Raw genomic sequence first — 25699 nt, 5'->3', positions numbered from 1 at the left:
TGAATCTGGACATAATTAGGAAAGTTCACAGCTCAGGAAAGATTGGTGAGGAAATGTTGAGATAGGAAGCTGAGTTGAAACAATAATGCTTTTAAGAGCTAAGAGCAGAAGCTGAAGCCTTGTTCTGGACAGTTACTGTTAAGAAGGTGGTTGGAATAAATACATCTGCCTTTCTTTCAGGTGAGCAGCTTGAGTTGTCGAGCATGATAGTCTTCATTTTCCTTGGTAAGTGAATTATGCTTCTGGTTTATCTGAATTCATAACATCAATTCTTTGTGAAGTAAATGCTGTCCTATCTAATTTAACTGTTGATTGAGCTAGCAGGTGCTTATCATATGAAGTATCAATTACAATTTTATATTTTAACATGGTTTATTACTTTTGAAAAATATACACTTACTTTTACTCATTTATAACTCTATAGAAAATGCACAATGTAAGAATTGTATTAACTACTCAGATTTGCTTCTGTTTTATTATATAGCATAATCCATTACTTTGAATTATTTATTAGGATTTATGGAACTCATAAATACTATATACTGGACATTTTAGAAATGAAACTTCCAGTATCTATTTACAAGTTATATGATGACAAATTTCAAGTTATTACCTATTTCTCTTTGAAATTAAATTAAAATGAGATTAAATCATTTAGTTCCCCTAATTTCAAGGTGTTAATATTTAAAAAGTAGGAGTCATTTAGTAGAGTAATACAACACCATATCAAATGTTTCACATTTCATTCAGTTTCTGTAACCTAGTGGTTAAGTGTGGATTTATCCTTCTTATATTAGGTAGTGTGAATTTACTGTTAGATGTTGGTGAAAAAGAATTCATTTATACTTAAAGTAGAATTCATGAAGACCTATTTGCTATATGTGTTATTGGAGAACCTATTATATTTTCTTCAGCATTTAGTAGGATATATAAATTGAATTCAGAAAAAAGGGATATGATTATAGCTTAATATTAATAATCCACTCATTAAATCAAAGAAAGTATGTTTTTGCTTAGTCAATGCTAATAAATATTGATAAATAAAGCGTAATCATGGATAAGAAAACAACGAAGGCTATTTCAAATAATGTTGAACATAAAAGAATAATTAAAATAAAAAAACTTAAGGCAAGAAGGAAATAAATTATTTCTAACACTTAAAGGGGCAAAATTGTGCTATTTGATAGTTTTAACCAATATTTTCCATGGTGCATTGTTCAAAATACTTGTTTGACATCATCTAAATAGGCTTTGTGATGTGGGGAAGTCCAAAGAAATGTGAGACATATTGAAGTTTTAAAACAGAGTATTTAATATCCTAATGAGCCTTTTACATGTTTAAGAGGGTAAATATAATGTGCAACATTCTCCATCTTATTTATTTTAAAAATAGAATGTGTTTTTCACTGAGCGTTTCAAGAGAATCCTTGAAAACTCCTGGATTAAATATAGAGCCACAAATCATAGTTAGAAATGAATAACACTTTGGATATTTTTGAGTCTTGTGAGGCAAATCATTGAGATGGCTTTCCTAGTTGATTCAGTATTTCATCTTGGTGGAAAGTGTGAAAAATCATTTAAAATAAACAAGTGAATTATTCAACTTAAAACTTAAATATGAAAGAAAATGAAAGAGGATATGGAAAGGTAATATGTAGGATGCACTAACAATCATTACACAGGTGAGGTTTTGATGATATATCCAAGAGAAAAATCACCTATAAATTTCTTGAAGGAGCTAGTCAGAAGATATAATGATTAATAGCAAATACAATTCCAGTTTCTTATAAGTTGAGTTTGTCACATAAAACCCCTACTTTAGGGTATTTGGCAAGCTGAGTTTAAACAAGTAAACTTGGACCAGAATCGAAGAAGCTCACTTTCTCTTTCTAGGCTTGCTAACCCAGGACAGGGGCTTGACTAGATGAGGTTATCCATGAACATATGAAAAAACAGAAAGTTGATACGTCAATTTCCACTCCAACCCTCAACAAGAAAAATGTGACCAAGCCACACCCATAGGCCTAATGTTCAAATGCAGTGACCCAGAAAATAGAACACATGATTCAGTTGTCTTGGATTCTCCTTAGGAGAAGAGGTTTGGAAAGGTAAGATAAAGAAAAGATTTTAAGGTTTTACTTGAGGCCTGTAACTCTATAGTGTCACAGGTGATTTATAATTGACATCATCTTAAAAAAAATTAAATAATTTGGCTCTGATTAAGGTATAGCTAAACATTTCCTGATTATAATTAATATACTGTCTCTATAACTCAGTTGTAGTTCCCATATTTTTCTATGGATTAATTAAGCCAGTGTCAGTTTGCATGCTTACAGAATCAATTTGAGTAATTTATACAATATATAAATTAACAGTGCTACTTTCCTGATATTTTTAGAAAACTTGCTTGAACCTTTTATCTTCTACCCAAAATAACTTGTAAGGTGTTATTTTAATTGGATATTATCATTTATTTATATGTAACTGATCTATAAGCAAATACTCAAGTCAGTGTAAGTCCACATGAATTTATTGAATATCTATAATGCATCATTGTGTTTGGTGATGAGGATACAATTATGAATTACCCCTAATGCCTGCCCAGTAAAAACCCAAAATCCAGTAGTGGAGACAAACACAAAAATACACATTTTTATTACAGAATAGTAAATGTTATCATTGAGGAATTCCCCCAATTGTAGTGACGAAGATGAAGGGTGTTAAATTCGATTTAGATTTAGGAAAAGCAGGTATTGAATTGAGGGAAGGTTTCCATAAAATAGATAATTATTGTGTTGAGTCTTAAAGGAAAAAAAGAGGGTTGATCCATAGGAAAAAGAAAAGGAGTACCTGCTAGTGACCATACAGTAGATGCTCAGAGGTACAAGACAGCATAGAGCATTTGAGAAAATATAAATACTTGAGGACCTCCCTATTGTACATGATGAAGAATATGAGAAGTCATGCTATGATGAAGGACCATCCAAAGGATGAAGCAGAGAAATGACAGGACTAGAATGGTACATTAGGCAGATTAAGGCATGTAAAGAATTTATTTGACTAGATGAAACTGGAGGCACACTGACTAATGAGTTGGTCAAATATTGAAAATGAGTGTCAATGAAATACGCAAGAATGGATATGGGAGAGTAAGTTGAGGATAGAAAAAGAGCCTTCCATAAATTCAAGGATTCTAGTTGGGATGCCTTTCTGAATGGTGGAATTGCTGATGAAGTAGGGTGGTTTACGAAGGAGTGGTAATGATGAGAACAATATTAAAGATATTATAGTCTGGAAGTGTGTTTGGAGCATTTAAGTGGAGATAACAGTAACTGTTATTTATAGCTGGAATACTAGATAATAATGAGATCGAATCTACATCAGTCTAGAGATTTTGTTCAAGCCATGAGAATACGTGGAATTGACCACAGAGAATGTGTAAAATGAGAACAGGAAAAGTGTGAGGATAGAACCTAAGCTAAAAATATACACTAACAGAAGAGTAAGAGGATCCTGGGAGTGATTCTGACTATGGTCAGAAAATGTCAAATGAGTAAGTATCAAGAGAACTAGAAGGGAGGGTTACCAAAGAAATAGAGTTTCAACAAAAGGGCAACAAAATGCTCAATGATAAAAGTAGGCAAGATGAAGTCTTAAAACTACTAAATTTGATGTTATTAAAATGATTAGTGTTATAGAACAGAAAGAGTTCATCCACCCGGCATTAGCAGAGCAAAACACTAAACACTGAGAATTACAGTGGAGAAATACTGGCCATTTTATTGATGAATGGCACCATCCAGGAGAGTGGGAAACCAATGCTCGAAAGCCTGAACTCACTGATGGCGGGTTACAGATTATATAAGGCAAAATCACAAGAAACGGTGAGTGGGTTAGAGGTTAGGGGTCATGTTGGGAGCTGACTGGTAAGAGGTCAGGTAAAGGTAGTGAATCATTTCAGGTCTTAAGGACAGTGCTGAGGTCTTTTCCAGAGTCCCTCTGTCCAATCTCACGAGAAAGGGGCCAGAGGGTTATTCCACCTTAGGGCTCATGAGCTGAAACATAGCTTACTAGGTCAAGATGTTACCTTCAGCCAGGGGTTCGGACTGTGTGACCATTAGTTAGGTCTCTGCTTCTGTCTGTTGTTTCGGGGCTTGCTGATTATCTGGGGGAAATGCTAGGTCTCTGAGGCATATATACAGAGAGAGGGATATGATGTTTAGAGCTAGGATTTAAAACTAAATTTAATCAAAGCCATAGAGACCCTCATTTCATTAGGCCATTTTTAAGCACAGTTTCAATAGAGCAGTAGTCATTAAAATAAATTATAAGCTGCAGAATAATTAGGCAGTAAGAAAGAGAGAGAGAGGTCAAATATAGGTTATTCATTTAAGAAACTTATATAGGAGAAATATAGATCTATATCTAGAGAGAAGGTTAAGATCCATTCCAGTCTTGTAATGAATTTGTCACATTTTATTTTCCACAATTCTGCTTTTTATTATTAACAACTTAGATTTGAGGTAAATAACTGCCATACTGTAATATTGCACTCTTGTTTTTGTTCTCTTTTTGTTGTTATGCAAGCTATGGGGCTATGCTCAGAAAATGAACCCACTTCCCAAACCATTGATTGCACATATTTAAGAGAGCAGTGCCTACGTGATGCAGATGGATGTAAACATTTATGGAGAAAGATGGAAGATGCTTGCAATGTTTCAGGTAAAACAACTTGTTTAAAGTACATTCAAATGATTTCCTTTTACTCAGATAAAAATAAGATTTGCTATTTTCTTTTACTATTTTTAGGAGCTAAGTTTTTCTCTAAATGCTTTACTCAAATTTGATATTCAAGTGATTCACCTTCAATTGCTTATTAGTGAGTTTAATTGCAAAAGGATATTCTTAAATTACTCAAGGGCCCTAATGCGTTGACACGATGGGCAGCTTTGTGCAAGATTGCAACCTATTTTTTTTCACTTATCTCATTATGTATAATGTTATAATTATATGTATGCTTCTATGTAAACATGACAACATTTTTTCAAATAAAATGTTCTTTTGCTTATATGTTGATATGTCAATGATAAAATAGGAGAAATAATATTTGTGATGATCAAAGGCATTGATATTTATTTGCATGTGTATAATATGCATTCTATATTCTCACAACATATGCACTATTTTCCATTCTTACTGTGTCAAGAACCAGTTAAAATATATTATTATTTTTGCCTTGTCGTACATTCCAAACATTTGAGGGGAGGCCCAAAGGGTAGGGAATGTAAAGATTAGAGTCACTCTTAGGGCCGGCCGAGTGGCTCAGTTGGTTAAGAGCTCGCTCAAGAGTTTGAGCTCTGAGCAACAGCGGTTCGAGTCCAGCCCGAGCTGAGCAGNAAAAAAAAAAAAAAAGATTAGAGTCACTCTTACTTGTTTAAAAAAGAAACACATCCTAAATATATTAAGTAGCTGAATGAATATTGAATGAGAATATTAGAGGAAGATTCCATTTACTAAAAGAAGATAAGCTGATTACATAGTGGGAAATTACCCTAATAATATTATGACAGAACTTTTCAAAAAATAGTTTTCTAATATAATGGTAATTTTTTTTATCATCTTGCATAATGAACAATAAAATTCTTTAAAAACCTGATACACTTTTTGGAATAGTCAGTAAAAGAAATCCAAAAGGGAAAATAAAAATATATTCTTCCACAACTCACTTTTTTTTCCCATCTATTTCTTGAAGAGTTAATTCTGTTCTACTCATGACTCTTTCCTATCAGCACGTGTTTCCTCTGATGTAAGGTGGAGTGTGTTGGGTTAAGAGGCAGTGACCTATAGTTCAATGCCAGTGTTCAGTCTCCACCAGCAGAGCAGCTGCCTGACCCCATGACCTCAGGAATTACATAGGATGTAGAGGGAGAGAGGTGTTCTTCTCTTGCCTGCCTTTGAAGAGAATACATGGAATTTTTATACTGCAAAGAAAAGTATAGCTCTTTAATCCAACATTCTTATTACTGTTCAGGAAAAGAATTGCAAAGGCATGGTTTTCTCAAAGTAACAACAGTAATTGTAAGATGAGAATAGAGGACAGTGACAAAAAACAATCTGTTATTTGTTTTGATGATGAAGCTCTTTGTTACATTTTGTATGGCAATTTAAAATATCACATTCAGGGTGTCATGAATTAGAGCATATTTGTTTCAGTGTACAAATAGCAAGTCATTGGCACTGAATTGCAATATTTGCATAATTATCCCATGTATGAAACTGAAATAGAAATATTCTCAAATACACAAATGAAATGATCTCAAGTAGTTTTATTCAGGAAAAAAAAGGGAAAAAAAAAAGAAAATTGCCAGGTAGATGAATATGGATCTTTGAATTAAAGCAGAAAATGAATCGTTGGTAATTATGAAAGAATTCCTATGTAACAATATTTATTAAGTGCTTTCTAAGTGTCAGGACCATTTCATTTCCCATGATAATTTTAGAGCCACCTGCACATCTTGTTATAATCTTAGAATGACAAGGAAAATAAAATAGCAGATGAAGACAAAATCATTAATAAAATAGCTAAACTGACAAAATATCTAACATGAAGAACATCCTGGTCATCTCATATAAGGGCAGCCTTGATTATTGCTGAAGAACAAAAATTGGCATTCTAAGTACGGACAAAGCTGTTTTAAAATTTGGAAAATTTTAATCTGCCTTAGGAAGTGAATATCGGGATGAAATGATGATAAAAATAGATTTTTTTTACATCCTACAACAACCCCAGACAATCTTACTATAATAATGAATTACACAGATTAATATGTTAAAATCACATTGGGTATATTTGGGGTATATTCAGATTAACATCTGGAGTGTTATATGTTTGTGAAACCCAGGTAACTCCTGCAAGATGAAGGATTTATCAGGCTGTAACCTCAGTATCCAGTCCTTAGTGAAAAACAATATCCAATTTAAAGATTGTCTCTGCACTGATGACCTGTATGGTACCGTTAACAAATTGCTTGGAAAAAAATGCATCAATGAATCAGGTAATACATTATTATATAAAATATTTAAAGTCATGAAAAAAGAAAGGAGAATTTTAAAATTAATCATATCTATGTAATTTCATTAACTTTTTTGTAATTTGATTAATTCTTCAGGCAATTTAAGGTTCTATGAGTTGCAGATCTCAGTAAGTGCATAACATATTTCTGTAACTTTAATTACAATTTTAAGCTTTATTCAATTATAATTCATTAGAATTACAGATTTAGCCCATATATATGTGGGGCTCATTATGGCTTTGCACAGAATTTAAATGAGAGAAGATAAATAAGGTGTTATTTATCTTATTAAAGAACTCAGTGTCTCCCATGAAAGACCAAAATATAATCACTTACCAAAAATTATTCTTGCCTTTGAATAGGAGCATTTAATCATTTAATAGGCATTTGTTTACTGTCTCCTAAAGGTGCCAGGCTAACACTGAAGTAGTGGTAATCAAACTAGTCTGTATGAGTCCTTGAGTGTACATACAGATTTTTCAAGGGATACATGGGATCAAATAGTTCTAAAGCGACCAATTTCTAGATCCTCAACTTCCCTATGTATTCTCTGAAAAGTGGTAAGCTTGGGAATGCACATTTTATCATAAAGTTCTCACCTCTTCTTTCATAATCAACCTTCTCTCACTTAATAAGAGATTGGCTTTCCTCTTATCTTGAATAATCCCTCTGTCCAACGTTAAACAATTTTCTGTTTTATATAATGTTGCCTATTCCAGAATTTCATAAAAATGGAATCATATTACATGTAGCTTTATGAGCCTGATTTCTTTTATTTAACATAATGCATTTGAGATTCATCATTGTTTCATGTGTAAGTTTGTTCTCTTTTTTGAGGAGTTGTATTCCATTGTACGGTTATACCCCAGATTGGTTATCCTTTCATCATTGAAAATCATCTGCATAGTTTCCAGGATTTTAGAGATTATACATAAAGCTGCTATAAATATTTACACACAAGATTTGTACAAATATGTTTGTATTTTATTTAAGAAATTGTTGTTGGGTCATAAGATATAGTGTATGTTTACCTTTATAAAAAGCTTTCATACTTTATTTTCTTCTAGTTGCTTCACATTTTCAGCAGCACTTCTTTTTTTTTCTTTTTCTTTTTTTGCATTCTAGTACGTATTTATTGGTATCAGACTATGGTTTTAATTTGCACTTAAATAATAATAACATTAAGCTTATTTTCATGTGTTTATGTGCTATCTACGTATATTATTTGATAAAGTGTCTCTTCAAAAGTTTGCCCATTTTTAAATTGAATACAGTATTGGCTTTTTTTACTGAGTTGTTAGAGTTGTTTCTCTATATTGACTAGGGTTTATTAGAATGTGTGTTTTGTAAACAATATTTCCCAGTCTGTGTGTTTTTATTCCTTAAGAGTGTCTTTCAAATACAGAAGCTTTTTTTTAACTTTAACGAAGTTTAGTTTATCATTATTTTTTTCTTTTCTGGATCATACTTTTGTATAAATTGAAGTACAGTGGAGGAAATAACGGTGACTTAGAAGACTTCACAGAAGAAATAGCAGACTTTGATTTTTTCAGGTGAATTGGGTTCATTAGGGAGACAAAATAAAATGGATGGAAACAGAGGAAATAGAATGAAGCAGAATGCATTTGGAGAGCAACACATTCTTTGTTAAGCTGGATTGTAGAACGAATGAGAATTAGGAGATGATGCTGGAAAGAAACCAGATGTTTATAAAAAGGAGGAAAGCTTAACTTATATATCTTTCTAAAGAGATTAGAATTTAAACCCTTGTTATGAGGAGCTAGTAACACATTTTAAACAGAGAATGTAGAATCAGTGTTTCAAGAGTTATCATTGGTAATAGTGTAGAAGATGGAATGGAGGGGAGGAAAAAGTGCAGGTCAGAAACTTCAGTTAAAAGGTCATCTAAATAATTTAGAAGAGAGGTGATACATGCCTAAACTAACACTGGTGCTGAGGACTCTAAGGAGAGAACATATTTAAGATATACTGAGGGTGGCAAAAAAATGTATTCACATTTTAAGAAAGGAAAACTGTATCAAAATTGTAATACTCAACATATACCGATAACAAAAGATGAACACAAGTCACATTTGACTTCTGCTGTTACAAGAGGTGCTCAAAGTGGTTACCATCAGTGTCCAGGCACTTCTGATTAAGGTGAACTACTGCTTGAACAACATTGACAAGTGTCCACTTGTATACATCTTTTTTTGGCACCCCCAGTATTTATGAGTTATAAGCAATAGGAATCGGTGACTGTTGGATATGAGGAGTATGAAATGTTTATTTTTAGGGTTTCTATTTTACTCTTTGTTTTACTTTCTATCTCTCTGCTAAGTTGTTCCTAATATTCTCAAATTGTTCTTTAAATATCTTTAATAACTGACTTTGGACAAGGGGATTGCTGTACACTAAGGCAGGAATGAAAGAATAAAGTACAGGATTGGGGACAAAAATGATGAATTGTATTTTGAAGACACCACATCTGGAACATGCTTTGGAACATTCATATTAGGGATGTTAACATTTGTTTTAAGTTTCACACATTTAAAAAAATGGCTTTAAATAAAGAAATGAAGAAATTCCTCATCTAGCTGGCAATTGGAAACATGTATCTTGTGTTGAGAGGAATAATCTAAAATAGACATAGAGATTTGGGAGTCAAGGTTTTATAGAAGTAGATAAAAACGTGAAGGAGGAGAGGGCTGGCCACGAAAGGATATAAAGTGAGAATACAAGGGTTTTGAGAACAACATTTGAGATCTAGTTGAGAAAAAAAAAGAGAAGGTATTAAAGACAGCAAAAGAAACTACAAGAAGCAAAATTTTTGAAGCTAATGGAAAAGAGAAAGACAGAGAAAATAGTCAACAATTACAAATGCGGGGTAGAAATTCAGTAAAATAGGGTCTGAAATTACATTAATGTGCTAATTAGTAGGTCTTTACTAGTTTTAGAGTTAAGTAGACCGAAATGGAAGCATGTTGAAATACTAAAAATATTTTAAAATTTTGTTTCAAGGTAAGACAACTTAATTTATTACTCAATAGCAATTTTTATCACACCAATTTTTGACAAAATATAGTTGTTGATCAACAGATACATAAATTTAGAGCAGTCAAATTGCAATCAGTTCACATATTTAAACCATTTTCTTCCACAATAGATACTTATTAAAAGCTACTATGTGGTGATATTGATAAGCCAGGAATATTAAAAATCTTATAGTAAGCAAGGGTTTCATATGGGCAAGACTTAGGAGAAGACCTAAGCCATCTCACAAATGCACTTCATGATGGACCTGACCAAGGTGGTATGTTTACAAAGAACATTCAGCTGATTGCTTATTCATCATACAGTGAAAAGGAAATCATAATTGAAATCTTAGCATGCATCCCATGTCAACTTCAGTGTCCTCCACAAACCTTTAAGCAGCACTCCAACAAGGCATGACCTGTCTCCTTTACATTTCCAAAACATTCCCCAAGATACATAGTCATATGCTATTCTAGTCTCCATTGATATATTATAAACTTCTTGAGCAAATCAGCTTTGGAATTTCTCTCTCTCTCTCTCTCTCTCTCTCTCTCTCTCTCTCTCTCTCTCTCCCTCCCTCTCTCCTCTTTCTCTCTTTCTCTCTCTCTCTGTCTTTTTAATATGCTGAAGCACCCAACATAGGGCCTGACATTTAGTAGTTGATCAATAAATATGTGATGTGTTTTGAATTCATTAAATATATCTGAGCATCTAAATCATGTATCCATTCATAAAATAATTATTATTCAGTTAATAAGTATAAACATAATATAAGACCTGGAGGATATAAAGATGGATAAGACAGTCCCTGCTGTTGATTAACTAAAACACAGTAATGTGAAGTTGACATTAAACCAGATTGTTTCATTTAGCCTAGTTTATTTTCTTTATTTACATAAATAATGAAATAGATCAGTATTTGGAGGGATTTAAAGATTATTTCAAAACACATAATTACCAATATAAGAGAATGAATTATATGAGGACAACATTCTCCACATACATCTTATACATGCCTGGATATGCTAATTATAAGGGATAGAAAGGAGGCTGGTTTATATAATTATAATTTGTGAGCTGTCATTTGAGAAATGTGCAAAATGCTGTAGTAGTATATGTTTCAAAACATGACTACAGAGGTTGTACTCTGAACAATACTATAAGGATGCTCTGGCCACTTTTAAGTAAACATTTTCATATCACAAAATTGATTATATTGTCTTTATCTTGCATAAATATAAGACATTTGTAAAAACTAAAGGGTAATAAAAAGCATTTAATAAAATAAGTATTTTTTTTAAAAAAGAGCAGGATATCCCAAAGGGGGAGGAATACATATATATATATATATATATATATATATATATATATATATATATATATATATATATATATATATATTTAACTGGCTGAGGGAAGAATGGTTCAAGGATGTTTTCATTGTGGAGATGCTCTTGAAGTCCCTCAGGAAGACAAGATTTTAGAACTAGATGGTTTGTTACGAGTACATCTGAAAGGCTATGTGAAGCTTATTTGCAGTGTTACACTGAAGTAGTTTTTCTTATGTTCTTTTCATAAAGTTTTTACAATCATGGGCTTCTTGGAACCATCTAGTAAAACAAACATTTTTAGTGAGGGCAATATAACCAACAAGGGATGAAAATTTGTACTTGGGGTGGGTAAAAATTTATTTTTTTATTTTTTGTTGTGTACAAAGCACAAATATACATGTAGTTTCTAAACAGATAGTATATCTGCGAAATAAGGAAAAAACTGTCTAAAAAAGCTTTTTAAGGGGGAAATAATGAAACATTTTGAGAAACATTTTAGTATAGGTACATTTCTAGGAGAAAGTGGAAATTTATTAAAATTATATCAGAGAAATAATGGATAATTTTATAAGTACCTTAAGTTGCACATGATTTCTATCAATCATCATTAATATGTAATGAAAAAAGTAAATGATGAAGACAAATGTCATTTTAAAAACTGATCATTACTATTATGTGGTTACAAAACTATCAAGAATCAATGTTTTATATCTCAGTATTTAACAGTTCAAGATTAGTTGTCATAATGCTCTGGAAATAACTGTGAATGGTTTTTGAGAGACAATAGTTATTGGGATATCTATAAAAGTTATGTCTATATCCTTTTTAGAAAACATATTAAAAGGTCACAAGTGAGTGAGTTTAATTAATTTTTATTCCCTTCTTTTACTTTATTCATAGAGAAATCAGCACTGTTCTCATATTTGGCTTCACAATCAAATATCACACAATGGCCCCATCAAACAGATACGTCACTCATGGCTGAAAAAAAGAGCGACTGTGTCATAGCAGCACGTATCTGCCAGGAATCTGAACATTGCACTCTGTTGTATGAGGATTTTAAGAAAACCTGTGGCAGGGAATCAGAACAATGCAAGACTCTTGATGGAGGCTACCTGTGTGCAGCATTAAGAGAAAGTCTGAAAGAAACGACCTTGTGGAATTGTCAGTGCAATGACCCTTCAAAAGTAGAGTGCATTGAAATTAAAAGTTTGTTTGAAGACAATTGTATACAGGATGCTCAAATGAAACAAGTTCCAGCCTTCAGTGAAGAGTACAAAGATGGATTCAACCAGGACATTGTTTCTGGTTGGTATTCAAAAGAATTTAGAAACGTTAAGTATAATCACAAATATGAGTTAACTAATGAATATTCAATTTCTGATTCCAACTCTGTCATTTCTTCCTATGTTTCTCTTAGGAAATTAAAATTTAAAAAATTAATAATATGATTATGTCCAAAAGGGATTATGAAGAAAGAGGTAAATGCTAAAAGGTTTTATCACAATGTTAATTTTATTCATTCATTCATTGAACAAATACTTATGAGACATTTACAATATACTAGGTCCTCTGCAGCAGAATTAAAAACAAAATAACAAAAAACTTCCTGTACTTCATTGAATGAGCTTATTATTTTTTAGGGGATTTAATAAATTAAAGAAATAGATAAAAGTGGTTAAGTTATGATTGTTAATATATATAATAGATATATATTTTTAAGTGCCTACCATGCCCTAGACCATGTTCTAAGACGTGAGGCTAAAGCAGTAAACAAAACAAACAAACGTCACTGCTCTCTAGGAGCTTCCATTCTAAATTGAGGAGTGTCTTCAGTTGATTACCCTGGAAACAGACCCTGAGACAGAGGATGGCAAACAGAAAATGTATTGACCTGAGGTTTCAGGAACAACAGCTAGAAGGAAGTGAGGAAGTAGGGCGAGGTGGAGTGAGAAGTTGAAGTGCAATACAATTGTCAAAGAAACTTAGTTGATTCCACAGGAAACTTGGACCTAGACTGGCTTTTCAGAGATATCACACCCATTGAAGAAGGGAGCTGGTCCTTGACCCCCTCAAGTGGACTAGTCCTTAGATACAAGCTGTCCTCTGGAGAAGTCTGTAATCTTTGGTGTGGTGACTTTCTTTGGATGAGGGCAATGCCAGGAAAAGGACAATGTGATCCAACACTGAAAAATGCGCCCAGCAGCTGGGGACATTAGAACCTGGATCACAAAAGAGAGGATCTCAGTAATGAGACATAGAATCCAGTATGGGGACAAACAGAAAATTAATAGGATAAATGATTTTGAGATATATTTTTTAAACAGTAGAAGTGCTAATGAAAAAAAATAATACAGGTAGAGGAAAAAAAGAGGCCTGAGTGGGTGGTTTGAAATTTTAGTAGGATGGCCAGAAAGTTGCTCTGACGAAATTCATGGTTGAGTCAAGATTGAAAGTGGCAAGGGAATGAGTCCTATCTGGGGAAAGGGCACTTAAAGCAGAAGAAACAGCTAGTTAAAAGTTCTGAGCTGATACTCTGTCTGGAGGTTTGAGGAAAAGCAAAGAGTACACATGCCCAGAGAGTAAGGGAGAGGGGTGTGGGAGGTCAGATATGGTATAAAACGGGGGCAAGATCATGAAGGGCTTCCTAGGTCATTTCAAAACCATTGGTTCTACTCTCTGAGTAATATAGGAAACCACTGAAGGATTTTGGCCAGGGGAGGGAGTGTCATGGTTTGATTTACATCGTTAACAGGATAATTCTCATTTTTGTGTTGACAACTGAGTGAAGAGAAGAAAAGGCCCATGTGTGAAGACCAGTTAAGAATTTTTATCATGATGCAGCAAAAAGATAATGGATGATGGGCCAGTGTGGGAAATTGTCAGATTCTAGATATTTTTTGATATTAGTAGATCATGTGGGAATGCAAGGCAAAAAAAAAAAAAAAGGAATATCAAAGTTGACTCCAAGGTTTTTGTCCTGAGTAATTAGAAGGCTGTGGTTGCTATTATATTATTAACTACCGTGGGAACAACAGGAAGAAGAAACTTTGTGGGGAACGGAGGAGAGGTCAGGAGTCAGTTGTGATGTGTTAAGTCTGAAATGTTTATTAGATATTAGATATTTGGGAGGGATACATTTAGTCCATAAATTCAGTGCTTATTTATGTTTCAATGAAAGTTTCCCGAATATGTTTTCAGTCATTTGCACAGCCATACTAATCATTCCCCAAGCAAAGATATTAATCTATATTATTAGAAAGTCTAGCCTAGACTTAAAGCTATATGACTCTCCGAGATTTACTTATTGGGATTTCATTCAATATAGGATATTAGTAGAGAAGAAGGAACATTTCATGTTTCTTCAGAGACACAGGAGGGTGAACTCTAGAAGAGACAGTGATTCTTGAGCTGAGACTTACTCAGTAGAAAAATGAAAAACCATGAATAGTGAGAATAGTTTGGAATAATGCCAGGAGTCTGGAAAAGCTGTGACACACCTGGGGGTAAAACTAATTTTCTTGTGATTGTTTCATCATTTATGTGAGGTGGATGGACAGGCAGGGAGTTCGGACAGACAGCTCAAGTAGGGACACATTGAATCTTGAAGGGGCATTTATGCCATAACAGAAGTCAATATCTTAATCAGTAGTCAATGACAAAAATTGAATTTTTATTTTAAAACAAAAATCTGATCATACTACTCCCCTTTCACTTTATGCATATGTCTATTAGTGCTCCTTATATTTTATTCTTATTTTTGTTTTTCTGTCTATATTTCCTGTCAAGCTGCAGATGCTTGATGACAGGGACTGCAGATCTGTGTCTTCAATATGGCACCTGGTACATAGTAGAGACCCAACCAATGCTTCTTGAATCAAATATTTTAGAATTACATGGCCACAGAGTTCACTTCTGTCAATAAGATGCTTTAATTCTATAATTTCAATTCCTAAGAACTCTGGGAGGCTAAGATAATCAGAGGTGGAAATGGTCTTCACATTATATTTCAATCTAATTAAGACCTTACAGGGAAGAGGGTTTATTTTAATTTTTTTTAAATCAGACAATACTCCTTCTGTTTTTTTCTCCCCAGACAGATTTTTTGTTTACTTCAGTGCACATGGGCTAGTCATTAGCATTTGTTTAAACCTTCAAGTAACTGAATCCTCAGAGTAGGGCTGTCTAGCTCACTTGAATGATGTTCCTGGGGTTTATTTTTCTTCATCTGTACCTCACTTATTTTCAGTATCAGGGGTTAAATAAGTGTTACATGAGCTTGTATGTATTTTTGCTTAATTACTCATTTATAAATGTAGCCCACATTTTCCTATTAAATTTAGGAAACAATTTACTAATGAAATAGTCTCTTTATGTTTTTTCTAGATAACATAAAAGAGGATAATAAATTCAAGTGGAATCTAACTACTCTTCCCTATCACGGTAATGTTTATAAATTGTAATTTTAATCTGCATTGTAAATGCTGGACAGTGTAATTTAAAATATAATTACTAGGCTTCAGTGCAAAATAAATTGTGTGGCTTTTTAATAGTTCTAATATCACAAAATGCAACAAAATTGTTGCATTTCTTCCACTAATGTACCAAAGCAGCTGCTTTGTCTATTTGTCATCTATTTATGGTTATGCTGAGAATACTTTATAATTAAAACAAAAGGCTACATCTTGGTTAAATTTCCTAGATATTTTGATCACATAAATTAAATCATTTGACACCAACTATTTTTGTGTATATGTTTTTTTTTGGGGGGGGCAGTATGGCATTCACATGCACCTGTGATTTCTAGAATGTCAATATATATGTATACATATATATATATATATATATATATATATATATTGGAGTAAGTATGTAGAGCCTTTATCCAAGATTTTCCCCTCAAATAAAAAGTGCAACACAATAAGACTCATTTTGATTTGAGCCAATTAATTCATCATAAGCTACATGGTTCAAATGCAACTTCTGAAGATTTATTATTTATATTTGAGAAACTTGGACTCAAGAATTTTTCCTCCAGCTCAGTTTTGGCCCTACACACTTCCCATAACTTCTGGATCACAATACTTATCCAGCAGAGATGAAAGATGATTCAAATACCCCACTACTCAGGTCTCAATAAATTCGTATTAACTCAAAAAGAAGAAAAAAGTAATGTTTGCCCAAAATAGCACTCTGCTACACTTTGTATTTTGCTCATAGTCATCTCACAGTGGTTTGCATATTCTGTAAGTACAACTTTATGTTTACATTTTCACGACCTGAGCATGTCATTGCTTTCAGAAATGAAAGGGATCCGGACCTGTTTGGAAGTGGCAGAGACGTGTGTAGGGGATGTGGTCTGTAACGCACAGTTGGCCCCTTACCTTAAAGCTTGCTCAGCAAATGGAAATCTGTGTGATGTGAAACAATGCCAAGCAGCCATACGGTTCCTCTATCAAAATATGCCTTTTAACATTGCCCAGATGTTGGCTTTTTGTGACTGTGCTCCATCTGATCTACCTTGTCAGCAGTCCAAAGAAGCTCTTCACAGCAAGCCATGTGCAGTGAACAGAGTTCCACCCCCTACTTGCCTCAATGTAATTCACAGCTGCCGAAATGATGAATTATGCAGGTGAGTAAAAACACACATACCTTACTTTCTTATTTCGGCACCTTATTTGTTACCGTCCAGTCCTAACACTTGATCTCATTACATTAGCTGGAGTTCCCACCATTATCCAACGTGATGTAAACAAAGCCAGACAATTCATATTTTTGAATCTGTGGTAAATATGTAGTATCTTTTTTGAAATTCAAATGCAGAACACATTTTGGAAGTTAAAAAAAAAACAAGACAGTATGTGAGGATTTGGGTACCATGGAATAGCATTATTAAAATTATTTATTCAAATTAGACTAATGAATAATGAATTTGGCTAGTAGACCTAGCTCATATGTCAGTTTTTTAAGTTTGCTTTTTGGTATAATCATATAGGGCTGTTAAACATGATAGAATTATGACAAGGTGACTATTCAAACGTCAAAATAAATCCTTTCTTAGACTGAATATCAGTAAGGAGATGTGAGCTTGAGTGCAGTTCGGATAATCCTAGCACACACCTATGCTGTGATGTCAGAAATGTACCCATTCTCCTGTTCCCAACCTTACACCCTTGATTCTAAGGGGAAGTACAATAGTCATTTATTTGTTTATTCAAAAATATTTTTATGAAGCACTACTACTCTTTAGGCCTCAGTGTACAAGAGACAAAAATGCCTGCCCTGTGGAGCTTATGGTCTAGTGACGGGGAAAGGCAATCAATAAGAAGAGAATGTATATTATATTATAAGGTAATGAGCACTCTGGAGATTAACAACAACAGCATCAAAAAAGAATAAGGGGGTTTGTGAATGGGCAGAAAGGGTCGCAATGTAAATGGGGTGGTCTCGGTAGAAAGCATTTTACCAGACTTGAAGAAGTGAAGGAATGAGCCTTCTTCAGTAAATATGCAAACAAGGGGTCTCAAACAAACAGATGAGCCAGTGCTGAGGAAAACAAATGTGTGTGGCATGGTAAAAAAGCAATGAGGGTAGAGTGCGCAAGGGGGTGAGCAATAGCAGAATAGGTTAAAGATTGAACTGGATGGGGTGTAAGCAGACCTAGATCATGCAGGGCCTTGGGGGACACTGAGGACTTTGGTTTTCACTCCAAGTCAAACGGAGAAGTACTGGAGGATTTTGAGAATAGGAATGAATGATCTGACTCACTTGTTAAAACTTCCACTCTGGCTACTAGTTGAGACTAACTTGTACTTTTTCAGGTAATTGCTCCTGGGAACCATAAATCTATTCCAACGCCGTGGCTTTTTCTTTTCCTCACTATAGTCTTCATTAACACATTTCCTTGTATATTCACGATGAATTTATCTTTATGTGGTAAAAAATCCATAGTTAAGTGTGCTTCTTTGGACAAGAATAGGAAGACGGAGGAAAGAATGGGAATACTGAATAAATTTGATGAGTCAAAACTATTTGTAACAATAATGTTACATATTGAAGGAGCTTGATTTAACAACCAATATTAAATTGTATAATTTTTGAATTGTTCTTTTGATTCTTTTTTGAGTAATTCTTCATATTAATTTGTTTGCCTGTTGTCTTCTGACAGGGACAGTTTAATTTTATTTAAATGAATGAAACTCCATACACAACAAATCCATTTAAAGAACAAAACAAACATTTAGTGTAGAGGAGTAGCTCAGTGTGTGATAGCTCAGAGCAATATCTGTCATATTTGTCACCTTGTTTCAACCGCTGGCAAATGAACTAAAAGATTTAATGATAACTCCCTGAAGGGGTTGGTTCTTGGTGAACTGCTTTCTTTTAGCCTTTTCACTGTCAGCTATCTTCACCCCTTTACTCTCAGTCATTCTAACTTGATAAAGTAGCTCCAGACCTTGTAAACATTTGTCAAAAAAAGACAATGTTCCCCTATAACACACATTCTATAAAATAAAGGGTAAAGATCTAAGCAGAGTGCTAGGGCATTAACATTTATTGCTTCAATTTATACAGAATGGCAAAGTTCTTAAGAAAGTTTTATTTGAGGATCCTGTCATGTACATGTTTATCAGTTATCTTAAGGTTTATTAATTATTTCCCTTGAGTTAATAATAAAATTAATGATAAAAATATTTTACAGTGTAATTTAGACTTTTCAAATTTATTTATAGTCCCAAAATTCTTTTTAGTAAAATGTTGTCTTTCATTGATTCTAAGGTGCAAATTTTCATACATTTTAATATCCTTCACAATTTTAGGATGAGTCTTAAGCTAACTGAAATCACTTATTAGATTATAACAATAATTTAATTGCCAACAAGTGGTTTTAGTTGCAATACAATAATGATATTGCCTACAATCAATGAAATATGATAAAAATGTTTGAGTGCTCATTTTTTTTCATATAATAAATAGAATATTGCCCTCTATCTACCTATCAATTATCTATCATCCATCTACACTAACAATGAAACCTAACATTTTAACCAGCCAGGGGACACCTTTTTTTTTTTTTTTTTGTCTTCTAATCAATCCCTGTAAGAATACCAGATGTCTGCATGGATGCACAGGCTTACCTGATTCCACTGCAAGAGCCTTAGATATGCTACCTCATTATCCTAAAATTATTTGCATTCAACCTTCAAAGCATTATATGTCTAAGCTTTCCTATCAAATTAAATATTTTAATGGCAAGTTATAGAATCTGCTGTTATGGTCCTTGAGAAACCCCATGATGGATTTTGAAGCACACTCTTGAAATAAACTCACTTTGTTATCAATACTTTCTCAGATTGATGAGTATATTGTTTGTAAATTTTCTTCCACAAGTACTCCTGGGTTTAACCACCTCTCCAAAATGTTTGGTTGCGAGGTTTGGAACACAGTAGACATCAAAAATTGTCATCTCATTTTCCTCCACTTTTGAATGTCTTGCACTTACTTTTTATATTAATAATTTATTAATGTACATAGATGCATCTCCTCTTATGTAATTTCTGTCTTTCATAGATTTGTTTAGAGAGTAAGGACTGTGTGTCTTCAATTTCTTTCGACATGTGCAAATAGTCCTTTAATGAATACTTTACAAAACTGATGGAAATATACGATATTAGTAATCAAGGTAAAAAGACAAATCCTGTCATTTTCTCAAGCAAATTTTGCCTTAGAGGGATTTCCAACATTTATGTAAAATTATTGCTAATGTAAGTCAGATGGAAAAAAAAACTCGAAAAAGTAAATCATTTCTTCTGTGAGGATGTTAAACCCTTTATTGCTTACCTTTTTGCCGATGAGCCTGTACATGGGACAAGAAAGAACACTTGGGTTTAAAAATTTAACTTCTATCTTGTTCTAGATTCTTCAGTACATGATAGGATTTGAAAGTCCTTTATTTATTGGAAAAGGCCAAAGAAGGCAATATACAAGTAAAGACTAATTTTAAATTAATTTTTTTAGTACAGATATACACTGAGGGTGAGATTATGTTTTGCCAATTATAAATGTTTAAGAATTTACAGAAAATTATAATGCATTATAATTTTATATGTATGAACTTGAGAAAGTAATGAAAAAAATATTTGGTTAGAAAAAATTCTAATTATTTTAAGAAGCAAAACTCTACAATATACATGTTTATTTTAAGTGCCATGGGTCATTTATAAAAGTGGACTATATATTAGGTCACAAAGACAGATGTAATACATTCTGTGTATAGATATTACACAGACCACATTCTCTTACATTTTGCAATGTAGCTCAAAATCAATACCAAAAATAAAAATAAATAATCAACTCCATTTTAAGGATTACCCTTAAATACGTAATTGTGTATAGAATAAACAGAAGTAGAAACTTGTACAATAACAAGAAAATAAGGATAGTGAAACACTATATATTAAAACATTTCAAACCTAAAACACAATTTTTAAAATATATACATTTTTTGCATTTTTAAAAATTTCCTTCAAATGACTTAAGTAACTAGTATACAACAATGATTTTATGATTTTTATATTTAATTAAATATCCTTTAGCTAATCATTTTTGCAAAATTTCACAACTAATTTTCTGAATGAATAACTTCCATAAGTAGATAAAGCATGCAACTTAAAATTAGTAAAATACATATTAAAAAAATGGTACCTGGGTTCAAATTTATCGTCTACTCATAAATGATAATCAATACTGACAATACTTACATTTAGATAATGTCTTTTCTATAACCCTTAGTTGCATTAAAGAAACATATCTGTTCTTCTGACCTCAGAATTTTATGCTCAAAAAAGTTGTAGTTCCTTAAATATAAATTAATTTTGCCAATGTATTAAAAATCTGATTCCTAAAAGTTGATTACTTAAAATATGAGATTATTGAAAATAATGTGGTTTGTGGGTTTAAGAAGAGTAGCACCATGTGAACAAAGAAGCTTATGACAAGTGTCATGTATTCAGAGGGTTTTTACGAATGTTTGATAGTGACCTAGTCAAGAAAAGATAAAAAGTAATTTTACGTGATAAATATTAAGTAGGAAGATTACTATCTTTGGTTCTTCTTACTGTAAAAGCCTCACAAATAAAATTATTATACATTATTGTGACTTTTATTCAGCTAATACAACAAGAACCAAATACATGGTCAGAAAAGTTATGAATGGATATGGCTCTAATGGGTTATCTCAGCCATTAAATAAACTCATAATGTTATGCTTTAAATGAACTCTTGCTGCCAGAGAAGCTCAAAGCATTTTTAAAATTCGAATCAGTCTGCTTAGAAATGTTGAGAAAGAGTACAGTACCTCCCACCTTGCAGGAAAACTGGCTTGAAACCTAAAGAGCCTTATCTGAAATCATTTGATGTGAGATAATAGCCAAATGCTAGTCACAAAACCGCATTCTGCTTCAAAACATACTACTAATAAATCTCTCAAGTAGTTAATGCTGCAAATCATCAGCCATTGAAACAAAATTAGTAATGAAGGAAAATTCATCCAGGGAATTGTAAACTTAGCCTCTCTTTTCATCACAAGTAGGAAGTAATTCACAGTTTCCCTACTTTTTCTTCCACACTCTCTACTGGGATATTTGAATGTATATTACAAACCTAGTGTTCAGCTATGTACTAGCATTTAGGAGGCATTTTGTTTCATGTCCGTCTTTCATTAGGTGAGGAAGCACCATGTGCTAATGTGAAATAATTATTCGGAGACTAATTCCATTTCTTGTCTCTTTCTAGGAGGCGCTATAGAACATTTCAGTCAAAATGCTGGCAGCATGTGACTAGAAAGTGCCATGAAGATGATACTTGCATCAGTACCTTAAGCAAGCAGGATCTCACCTGCTCCGGAAGTGATGACTGCAAAGCAGCTTACATTGGTACCCTTGGGACAGTTCTTCAAGTGGAGTGTACCTGTAGGACCATTAGACAAAGTGAAGAATCTTTGTGCAAGATTTTCCAGCATATCCTTCATAGAAGATCATGTTTCAGTAAGTTATGCATCTTTAGTAAATTACATTAAATATATATATATATATATTTTGTATTATATATTAAAAATTATATATGTATATATATATGTATATATATATATATATATAGTATTGTTTGATTGTTTGTTTTGGTCTCTACAGCACAAAGTAGTAACCCAGCACAGAAAATTTGTTCACAAAGACAACTTTGTTTGCTATTCCATTTTAAAATCTATTTTCTGATTATATTTTGTGCATTTGGTATTTTACTCATTTACCTGCAAGTGGTACAATTTTTCATTTATGTGATCAGTCATTCTGCTTTATTATTTATTGACTTCAATATCAACAGCATAAAAGGTTTATTCTTCCAGATAACTGAATGTATCAGGTATCTACTGTAAGTAGCAAACCACCCCAAAACTTAGGAACTTGAAATGACCATTTATTTGCTCAAAATTCAGCACACTGGGATTGGCTCAGTTGGTGGTTCTTCTGATGGTCTTATGTAAGGTCACTCGTGTGGCTACAATCATCTAGTGACTTAACTGAGTCTGGACAGTCCAAGATAGTGTTTAGTAAGCACTGTTGGCTGGAATGCATGGTTCTCTGCCACGTGGCCTCTTTAGCAGTAGACCCTGGGGCTCTTACATGAAGAGTCCCATTTCTAGCAGCTAGCTAAGCCCCCGATGTGCAAGTATTTATCAAGTGTCTGGTTCTGTTACAATTGCTAATATCTCATTGGACAAAGCAAGTCACATGGCCAAGTTCAAAGTCACTGTGAGAGGGGATTACACAAAGATATGTATATTCAAGGTTGGATTCTTCAGGGGATCATTAATTTAGTAATCTACTATATGGCTGTCTTAACCTATGTATACATATTTACTCTTGGATTTACTTTTCCTCCGCTTGGTCTTAAATATGCCTGCTGATATATCTGCAATGATGGAATGGAAAATACATTTTCTAAAGTTATTGTTTACTGTATTTTGGAAATAAGAACACTGAAATTTAGGAATTTAAATAATTTGTACAGAGTCTTAAAGTAAGCCAGTGGTTGAGAGGGATTTGTCTATGAGTCTAATAAAAAGAACTTAAGGATGTGGCCACATACTAATTCAAGACTATCTTTAGGGTTAGTCCATGCAACCATCTAAATTTTGAAACACACTCAGGCACCTAGACCCCTGTTGTGACCACCAAACCTGCAAACACCATTCCTGGGAGGAAATAATAGATATTTAGTGTTTTATTGCAAACCAAATTTTTATATTTATGAAAAATATTTGAGAGATACAGCTATGTATATACCTATATATGCACCTGTACCTATATTAGCTAACTACATACAGATACACATACCTTTTATTACTTTTTATATTTTTCTTTACATGTACTAAAGGGATGCACATTAGCCAATGCGATTATAATTGTGATTTGTTGTGTATTGGGTAATAGACATACAACTCAGTGTATGGCTTTTATTCCAACCATATGTTGAGTTCTCTGTGGGATTTGTGCAATTTTTATAATTAGCACTTCAGATACATTTCAATTGAAACATGATACAAAGAGGAAAATTGCAGCATTATATATGTTGAGTCATATTTTCTAAATAATTTTACTCTCTGAGTAATATTAGCTGGCTAATTCTGTTGGAACTAAAGGTTCTTATAACAAATGTCTCATACTATTATAGAAGAAAAGAACCACTTAAAATAATTTTAAACCAATGGCAATATATACAGTTACATTATTATGGTTATTTGTGTTTTCTTCATATTAAATGGTACTCCCCCACCAATCCCCCCCCCAAAAAAATGTAGATCCTCCAGGTTAGTAATAACTCAGTTCCTTGAGCATAAGTTCCTTAAAAGTGCCAGTCCCAGAAACCTAATTCTAGTTCCAAGCCTGGTTTTCTTCCACATGCTTTTAATTATTGTTATATTGACTTTCATTGTGTTTAGCTACTATAACCTATACAGAGCAAAAAATATTTGCAGAGAAATAGTAGAAATGACATTTAAAATTCTATAAACACTGAAGTACTATACAATGCTTTAGAAAAATGAAAATTCAAAATTATTTTTTCATTCACCTACACCTAGTAAGACTTAACTTTATGAGATTTTCTCCTCAAACATTAGCTACTAAAAGTAGGAATTTCAAGTGAGAGATTTATAGAATTAAAGGAACCTGAAAGGCCTTCTGTCCCAGACTCAGTACTTGAATTAATAGGGAATGTTTCAAACAAAAACAAGAGCCAAATCCTGAGGCTTGGAGAGTTCTCACAGATTCTCATTCCCTGCCCCATATACTTGGGAAGTAGCACAAGCATGTGTTTCAATGTACTGTCTCTCTAAGCATCGCCCCCTGACTCCTCACATCATCCCAGCACACTCACACATTATCAAAAAAATCCATCATTACAGCATATTTCCAAAGCCCTTTAGCTTCTGCTCACTACTTGAAAGAGGCAGAACTGAGTTCAATCGAAAGGACAGTTAGGGAAGGGTTTCAGTTTGTCACATTTGTTTGGCTTAAAAGCATTGTTTTTCAAACGCATTTGACCTCAGACCACAGTATACAATGCATTTTACATTGGATTTTTATGTACAATGTCTTCTGTTTTTTTAAATTACTATTATTCTATTCCATTAATTCTTTTCAATGTTGACTACTACCCTAAATGGATTTTATAACTCACTGATGTGTTTCTCTCTGAAGTTTGAAGAACACGTGCTTGAAGCATAAATTCATCTGGCAATAGTATATGTCAATGTATCCAAGTCAGAATCTTCTAATAATTACAAGTTATTATAGAGTTTATTGAGTGTTTAGTTTCAGTCACATTTTCTCACTTAATCTTATTCCATAGCTAGATGCTGTTAATTAATTTCTCAGTTTTGCCTATGAGATAAAGCTACAAGAATAAATGGCTTGCTCAGGGTCGTACACCCACAGTAGACTCAGGGTCTTAAAACTGGCTGACTGACTCGCCGCCCACTGTGTCCTCCTGCCTGTGAAATAGAAGACAACAACCTTGTGTGTCTTCAGTATGCTCCACAGCCCTCTCGGCAGAACCTCTTAGGTCTGGTTGCAGTATTAAGCTTTGAAAATGTGCTAAAGAGCCCATCTATCCTGCAGGTTCAGAGTTAGACAAAGGAGCATCCTGAACAAATGATATTCGGTCACCAGCCTCCATTTAACTACTAACTTCTGGACCCAT

The 25699-nt window shown here is 33.2% G+C and overlaps 1 protein-coding gene across 1 annotated transcript in view; it reads left to right on the top strand.

The window, feature by feature from the left end:
* Positions 1-203: 203 nt before the first annotated feature.
* GFRAL (GDNF family receptor alpha like) overlaps positions 204-25699 on the top strand; it is a 57562-nt gene continuing 32066 nt past the window's right edge. The window contains exons 1-6 of the mRNA XM_019629393.1: positions 204-225; positions 4588-4722; positions 6897-7055; positions 15827-15883; positions 16742-17072; positions 22235-22485. Coding sequence (XP_019484938.1) covers positions 204-225; positions 4588-4722; positions 6897-7055; positions 15827-15883; positions 16742-17072; positions 22235-22485 — 955 coding nt within the window. The remainder of the gene's footprint in view (positions 226-4587; positions 4723-6896; positions 7056-15826; positions 15884-16741; positions 17073-22234; positions 22486-25699) is intronic.

This window comes from Hipposideros armiger, unplaced genomic scaffold (assembly GCF_001890085.2).
Source record: "Hipposideros armiger isolate ML-2016 unplaced genomic scaffold, ASM189008v1 scaffold_847, whole genome shotgun sequence".
Lineage (NCBI taxonomy): Eukaryota > Metazoa > Chordata > Mammalia > Chiroptera > Hipposideridae > Hipposideros > Hipposideros armiger.
Note: the sequence above shows the minus strand (reverse complement) of the source record. Positions and strands in the feature narration are given on the sequence as shown.